An 8,358-nucleotide genomic window follows, 5' to 3' on the forward strand; every position below is an offset into this window, starting at 1 on the left:
AAATACATATTTCTAATTTGCCATTCCTGATGGGAGAGGAAATAAAATGACTTTGAGCCTGACATGGGCAAAAACATTGCTTAAATCTAGAGGCAGAGTGCTTCTCACAGCTGCACGCCTGAATTTTAGAATTTTAGGTGATCAGTCGGGCATGCAGGACAGTGGCCTCCTGAGTCCATGCACTTTGGACTCCAATTTTCTTTTCTTATTCCATGATCCCCAGGACCCATTCTATCAGTAAATCCTGCTTCTCTTTTTAAAGTGAATCTTAACTCAATATGGACATCAGTAATTACTACATGATGTCCACACAGGCTCTCTGTCAGCTGGCCAACCAGGCCTTGGCCCTCTCTCCCCAGTGACTGCACATGACCCCCATCCTGGGCTAGTCTCGAGGCCTAATCTGAGTGAAGGAGCAGCATTCCCTTTGCTGACCTGAGTCTCACCTTTGCTCTGCCATTTCTGATCTGCATATAAGAGGCATGACAGGCAGAGCAGTAACTTTAAGTTATTGTTGCACCAAAGTTCCATGTTGCACAAGGAAGTGCACACACAGCATTAGCTACCCAGCCACAAGCTGCTGGTCTTTCCCCTTCCCAGGCCCTGCCAGTATCAGCCCATAGACTTCCCCCGCCCCAGTGCTCCTGTTTGAGCCCCACTTGTGGCCCTCCACATTTGCCCCCACACACAGAGAGCCACAGCTGAGGCAAATACATTAGATTTAGCATGGTTCAAGATAATTTTACTTAATAATAATACATTTCGTTCTTGTATATAAGAGCTGTTTTAGAAAATATTATAAAAATTATAAAGAAGAAAACAAAATATACTCCTGCTCCACTGCCTGGAGATAATCTGTTAGCATGTTTCTTTCCAGCCATCCATGCATAATTTAGCAGTGACTTCAAATATGGACAAATCAGTGAGTTAAGCCTCCTAATCATAAGTTTCTGTAGGTAGCAATGCTGCCCCGTTTGTGAAACCAGTCAGCAAGCTGAACCAAGACTCACACCCAGACCCCACTTTTGTTAGTTTAGAGCTATTTCTACAGTACAGTGCAATGCTATCCACAGATCACTTCTCCTGTGTCTCCTAGTGCTACAGTCTTAACCCATATCCCTTGGACAATGCTGACAGGTATTCCTCAAAGTGAGTTTTGGACATACCAAACATATATACATATCAAACCAAGAGGTTTGGGTATTTACTGTAGCAGTGGGTTAGAGACATTAGCACACAGAACCTGTCAGACATGCTGGCTCTGGAGCCACCTTCTTTATGGAGCATGTTATGGATGGGAAAAAGGAACAGGCTCATCGCTGCTCCTGTATATGGTAGATGTGAGTCCCTAGATCTAACAAGGGAAAGGTGGATCTCTGAGGAGATGAGTACTTGGAGATGGGCTCCTCTTCCAGGCACAGAAAAAGTTGCATCTTAGCGCCCTTATTATGGTCTGCCACAAGTAGGCAGGATCAGTCATGCATGAAGGATGGCCACAGAGAGGGGATCATGTTGCTTATCACTCTCTCTTAGCAGGCTTGTCTTGAATGGTGTCTGGAAGACGTAGAGATAAATCATAGTCATTGCAAAATTCTGACACATTGGGTTGCATTAGATGGATAGGGCCCAGACATCCTGCATACTTCTTAGGCAGTGCTCACTACAGTCTGGGCTAAAACTGGAGGGCACACATCCAGTGCTAGCTTTCTAGGGGTGGGTTTTGCTTGACCACCCCCAAATGAGGAGACCAAGGGATAAGCAGTTTCCAGCTTGTGCTGATGCTAGAATTGCCACCCCACAGACAGCTGCCTTCCTCTGTGGACACAGGCCAGCAGAGGCCTGGGGAATGCATGCTTTAAGTGAGAGAGCGGGCCTGTGTTTGGCATCTTGTGATGTGCACTCTGTCTTGTCCCCTCCAGCTGCTGTCAGTGCAGGCCATGGCCTGCCTGCCAAGTTTGTGATCCACTGTAATAGTCCAGTCTGGGGTGCAGACAAGTGTGAAGAACTTCTGGAAAAAACCGTGAAAAACTGCTTGGCCCTGGCTGATGATAAGAAGCTGAAATCTATTGCATTTCCATCTATTGGCAGCGGCAGGTATGGGCACTCTTGTCATCATGTCAGTCATGGCTGTATTTCTCTGTGACACCTAATTGTGACCCTGTCATTGTGGACAAGGCCTCTTGAGGCTGCTTCAGACCTTGCCTTGGTCAAGGAGACCAGAGCATGAGCAAGGGAAGAATGCCAATGTTAATCAATAGCAAGGGCAACTGAGCAGTCACAGAGAGACAGGCCCCCAGGACACTATGAAACTTGAATTATGATAGCAAATGTCATCACAGAGGTGATTAAGGTGGAGAGGATGGGAGGTGTGGACATAGGAGTACTAAGATTGTGATCTTCTTATAATAAGTAGGTTAAAAGCAATAATTCTGCCCCCAAGCCACCACAGCCTTGGGCAAAGCCCTTTATCTCTGTTCTTTTATTCCCAAAGCCCCTTCCTCTCCTGTCCTGCTGCTCTAGGTGATGCAATGACCCGCTCTGCTCCACCTCCCAGCCTTCAAGTTATCCCCAAGTCGACTCGCCAAGGCCTATAGAAGCAGCATGATTGCTCCCGAGACAACCCAGAGGGCCACCACTGGAGGAGTTTAGTCTTTAGCAGCTAAGATGCAGATAGGCCTCAGCTGCACCCCCACAGCCTCCCTGGCCACATACCCCCAAACCAACAAGTAGCCTCTCGGTTTTCTGACAGGGCAGTGTTGCACTGTGACTTGGGGGCCAGGCCTGGAATTGGCCACTCACCAGCTGATTCACAGCATATAAATGAACCCCCACTCTGAAAACAGGTGTAATTAGTAATCACCCCCTTCCCCAACCCCACTCCATGTAACGTCTCAGGGTGTTCAGAAAGCTGAAGGAGTTTTTAGAGGGAGAGTGCTTCAAGAAACCTGCTGTGACACAGGGTCCATGGTCAGTCAGGAGAATGCCGCCTCTGAAATTGGGGCCCATGGCCCCTCATAGCTCTAGCATCTTCCCTGCCAGGGTTCTGAGACACTGGATCTGGAAGGCTCAGGATCTGAATTGGGCCCTGAAACCCAAGGAAAGTTCTTAAAGAGGCTGCAGCTGTTAGACTCTGGGTCCAGCAGGGGCCAGGCCTAGACTTCACGTCAGCAGTGGTATAGTTCAAGTGGACTACCTACCTGCCGCTGTGCCCAGGGCATCCCACCCAGGCTCCCAAGCCTTCTCGAGTTTCTGCCTTTCTATCCCTCCCAGAACCCAAGGAAGGCAGAGCCACGGGGCAGCAGCACTGACATCCCTGAACCCCGGGCTGCACTGTCCTTCCAGGCAGGCCCAGACCCAGGGCCTTTGTGTCGAAAGCTACCCTTTTCTCCGCACACACAAGGGCAAAGTGGAGTTTTCTCCTTTCCATTTGGAAAGGCCCCATAATTTTGCCAGCACTGAGGTCCAGTGCTTCAAGTGACAGAGACAACACTCACTGAATGGACTTTCTGTCACATTACTTAGACATTATACCTCAGACAGGCACTGCCACCACCACCCCAGGACTTTCTGTGGCCCAGGTAGTCACACCAGATGTCAAGACCTACCAGATGACACCGCCAAGGAGAGGACACTAGGTTATCCCTGACCCTGTTCCTCGGGAGCCTTGCACTGCACTCTCCAGCAAGGGCAGCACAGCAGGATGTGGCCTCCGAGCCACCCTCAGGCTCACCTCTCCTGCTCTGGCGCTGCAGCTCTGGGCACCGTGGGCCTGGTGCACCAGGGCTTCTTTGAGTTAGGTCCCTATGACCTCCGCTCTGCTCAAGTGCATGTCTCCTCAGGCCTCTTGGCTGAAGGAGGCTGGAGACAACAGCTCCATGGTGTGTGGATGGGGCGCCAGGAGGGTTCCTGAGCAGAAGACAAGCAAATGCACCTGCGCCCATGCATGCACACAGGCACACTCCACACCCAGCTACACCTCCAGAAGTGCTCGGTGGAGGGCTGCCGACTCCACTCGCTTTCCTACTGTTTGGACAGCCATCTTTATTTTCAGTGACTGTACATCATTCTAGTCCCTTTTTTTTTTTTTACCAAAAGCATACATGAAACATCTTTTAAAAAGTCAATACCGTGTAAATACACATTGAAATCAAAGGCTAGCAGAGTTAAAATATCTAAAAGCCCTTTTGATTGGCTCTAAGAGCACCTGGCAAAGACAAGAATCCTTCATAATTTGGTCAGCAAGCACTCAGCAGCTCAACTTTCCCTTGAGTGATGGAGCTGTATTATAGGTGCCAAGGCCAGTCCCAAAGTGGATTCAAAACCATCTTTCTTTTAAATGGTTTAAATGGTTTCTGGGTCAGAGCTTGAGTAACCATACTCCTTGCTCCTCCCACCTTCTCATTCCCCCATTTCTTACAGAAGGCTTTTTTTTTTTTTTTTTGACAGGCAGGGTAGGGGTTGCCAGCATGGTACTGTGTAACCTTTGGTAAATGAATCAACCTCTCTGTTTCTGGCCTGCCTTAACCTCAAGTCAGGCCATAGGGATTACCTTTCCTCACAGATGGTTCTGTGGCTCAGTTAATTAGTGCCTCGGATGCACTTTGATCTACCCTGATGAAAGGTGCTTCCGAAGAGCAAGGCAATAGGAGCCTTTATTGGCGGTAATAATTTCACGCTCTTTCATATGGCTATTGGGAAATTTTTAATTGAAGCATAAAAGTAATTCCCATAAAAGAGCATCTGTTATTACAAACTTATTTACATTTTTCATGGAGTAAAAAGTTTTTAAAAATAATCAATCTAAAGCTTTTAAGAGGGCGGAATGCCAAAGGCAGCACACGTGTGGGGCTCCCTGAGCCACATCTGTCAGGCAGACCTTGCTGCAGCCTGGGAGACAGCTGCCCTCCTTTTCATGAGGAAAGAATGGGATTACACCAGAGCCGGCAGTAAATCAGGGGGGTTCCAAGGGAAATAAGACGGCTCGTCTGTGGCATCCAGTGTCTCTGGAACAAAAGTCACGTTGGAACTAAAACAATAGAAATACAAACATGGTCAAGAGCCAGGGTCACTGTTTCTTGTGGAGGCCATCAGCCTCCAGCTCCTCAGCCTCAATGGAGGCAAATGTGCAACTCTGGCCTAAGCCATTTTAATCACAATACCAGTGGACAGCCCTGCATCTCAGCTGTTTGACCTTAGGAGGTAACCCTTGCTGAGCGCACGTAGGGAAGGGCCAGTTTGGGGGCTCTGATTAAACTTTCCCTAGATTTATAGCTTAAAAGGAAAGCTCCCTTTGTGTTTTTCAACCTACAATTTATGAGGATTCACAGAGCCCCTGGCACTTGGTAAAGCCTTTAGCTATAGTGTCACACAGCAGCCCCAAGAGGCGACATGTCACTATGTCCATTTAAAGGCAAAGTACCTGAAGCTTAGCTAAATAACTCCCTTGAGGTCACCCAGCTTGAGGACCATGCCGAGCCAGGTTCTGCGGGAGACCGCTGGCTCCAAGGCCTACGCCCTAGACAACCCTGGGTGCCCTGTCTGCAGGCTCTGCGTGATTCCACCTCCCCATGACCTGGCCTTCAGCCTCCTTGCCCCTCATCTTTGACTTTAATGAGAAAGGATAGAAACCAATGCCAAGCCTCTGAGCTGGCAGAAATTCCCCATCAGCTGATCTGGGAGCCCAGGTGAGAAATGGTAGAGGCCATCCTTGAGCTGCCTGAATACAGAGGACCCATCAGCCCTTCTGGACACCACTGCTGTCAGTTGATGACTCACCTGGTCTTCACCTCAGGGTTGGGGAAATTCATACAGTCAGGCCATCACTGAGTTCAGAGCTGGGAGGAAAGTAAAGACCAGAAGCAGCAGCAGCGCAGAACAGAACCTGTTCTAGCAGCAGTGATCCACACGTAGGGTGACAGCGAGGCTTCCAAGACCTCCAGCCCTTCCCATCTCCCCAGATAGCCAAGATGATCAGACTGGGTTGGCCCAGCAGGAAGACAGTCTGCCTCTGCCCTACCCAGCATCAAGGGCCAACTCCCATCTGTCCCTCCAGGACATCTGCTTGGAGCCTTTTTCCCTGGAGGTGAGATCTCAACAGGGTGCTAGCGATGCTCCACACTGGGAGAGAGCTTAACAGAGCAAGCGGAGCTTGAATCCTCCTGGGGTGCAGCCCTTATGAACCCAGCATCCCTGCACATCCAAGTAGGACAGGGGTCCTGTGTGTGCCCCAACCACTGCTGAGCAGGCTGAGCCAGGACTACACCAGACTCCGACAGCCTGGGATCCCCTGGCACCAGCCTAGGGAAACAGGGGCTAGGACTCTCAGCAAAGGCTGTTCCAGAAACAACTGGAATGATGCCAGGGGACACTCAGACATGGCTCTAGGAGCTGGGGGAGGGGTAGTCAAGGCCAAGCCCTGCGTTCTGGAAGTGCATGCCATGAGCACAGGGCAGGGCTATAGAGAGGAGCATACATACGGGTGGGACTGGTGGTGGCCCCAGCATGCTCCTCCCCATGGTGTATAACCAGTTGAGGAAACTGATGCTTAGAGAAGATCACTCCCAGCCTGAGGGCAGCTGGGTCAAACCCAGTCTGACTCTGGAGCAGAAGCCCTTCATGTTCACCTGCTCTGTGGCATCCCATCTCTTCTGAAGGGCAAACAGTCCCCAGGGCAGGTGACTGTCACAGAGGCAGTTGGCCTGAGCCGAGGAGGTAGACCTGGCCAAGCAGGAGTAGCCCTGTTTAAAAGGATATGTGACCTGCAAGGGAACCCAGCTAGCCAAGGAGCCAAAGATGAGAGAAGCTAGGAGGCAGGCTGCTCCCAGAAGGGGCTCAGTGGGGCGGCACTGCACCAGGAAGCCTGTGATGTACTGTGCTGTGACAGGCCACCAACCAGGCCCGCAGCCCTCCAAGAAGACAGGGCATTGCAGGTTGAAGGGCTTCTCTCTGGGGGCCTGAGGTCAACGTTGTTAGCACAGGGTGATTACAATGGCAAAAAGATACCCTGTCACAAGGCCTGGGGTGGAAGGCAGTTTTCCACTGGGTGAGCCTTAGAGAGGATCCCCAGAGACCACTAGCTTCTAGATGAGGACTGCACCTCCCTGGTAAGTGAACATATCAGCTTCTTCCATACTCCATGTTCTCCATTTCATGGGACAGAGACCAGGCCCCAGCACACACGGGCACTCAGATCCATGGTGGCACCAGGAACTCCTGAGCTCTTAGCTGCTTTGCTTCTCTGGCCTGGGAGGGTGGGGCTGTCAGGGCATCTGTGCATCTGAGCCATGCCCCAGCTGCCCCTGTTTTGAGGGTGCATGGCTGGGTATATAAAGCACTGAGAGCATCTGACAACTTCCAATTTGTTATAAATGCTTCTAATTGTAGAAATAGGAAACATTTGGGGTTCCTGCCTGAAAACTTCAGGAAGGCCATCTTCTTTGCCATTCCTTCCTGGCGGCCTGCATGGTTCAGAACAGCCACAGTATCATGGAGGGGCTCCTGCTTTAGGTTATAGTTTCATCAGCAAGAGTTTTCCTACAAATAAATCCTGATTCATGTTCACCCAAAATTAACCTTTAAGGACAAGGCCTGGCACATCCTGACAGAACAGCCTGCTCTCCATTAGCAGAAAGGTACTGTGAGGGCCCTGCAGGTCCAAACCTCTATTCCATACCTTTTTCCCCAGTTGTACATCCTTAACCTTTGGGCCTACTTTGTAAGCTCAGATTAAAAATTCATGCTGGCCATGTGTAGAACAGGGGTTCTCAAAGTGTGGTCCCCAGATGTGCAAGATCAGAAACTCAGCAAGCTGTTCCAGCAGGCTCTTCATGATTCTGGTGTCAGCTATAGTTTGAGAACTTTGATGTAGAAGAATAGGAAAGAACATCCCTCACTAAAAGTCACAAACCCATTTTCAGGGGTCTAACACAGAGGATTGCAGAGCCATAGAGGCTCTGTGTGAGAAATTGCTAGACCTACATGAGTGACTGGAACACTTTTTGTGCTCCATGGAGAACCATGGGCCTCCCGGTCACAGGGGCCCAGGGCCACGTTTTCTGTGTGTGCCTATATCAACCACATCTTACCCAGCTTGCGAGAGCTAAGGCTATAGCTGCAGTGGCCCAGGCAGACCAGTTGCTGGGAGGCCTTAGGGCTGCAGCAACTGGGCCACACAAGCCAGGCTGAGCAGACAGAAGGAGACGGGCCATAACTCTTGGGCCATACCTCAGACTGCCACTCCAGATAGTTATACATGCCTTCCCTCAGCCCAGTTCACCTGTGGAGGTATGAGGGGAGATAGGCAGGAAGGCACTGTTGTTGGGAGAGTGCAGAGCTTGCAGAGTACATGCAGAGAACAGC

At 50.3% G+C, this 8,358-nt stretch overlaps 1 protein-coding gene across 5 annotated transcripts in view; it reads left to right on the top strand.

Moving 5' to 3' along the window:
* Positions 1 to 8,358, top strand: part of Macroh2a1 (macroH2A.1 histone) — a 70,767-nt gene that overhangs the window by 59,935 nt on the left and 2,474 nt on the right. For all 5 annotated transcript variants that reach the window (XM_078048993.1, XM_078048996.1, XM_078048990.1 and 2 more), the window contains exon 8: positions 1,920 to 2,094. In XM_078048993.1, the coding sequence (XP_077905119.1) occupies positions 1,920 to 2,094 (175 nt within the window). The remainder of the gene's footprint in view (positions 1 to 1,919; positions 2,095 to 8,358) is intronic.

Source organism: Ictidomys tridecemlineatus, chromosome 1 (assembly GCF_052094955.1).
Source record: "Ictidomys tridecemlineatus isolate mIctTri1 chromosome 1, mIctTri1.hap1, whole genome shotgun sequence".
NCBI classification, from domain to species: domain Eukaryota; kingdom Metazoa; phylum Chordata; class Mammalia; order Rodentia; family Sciuridae; genus Ictidomys; species Ictidomys tridecemlineatus.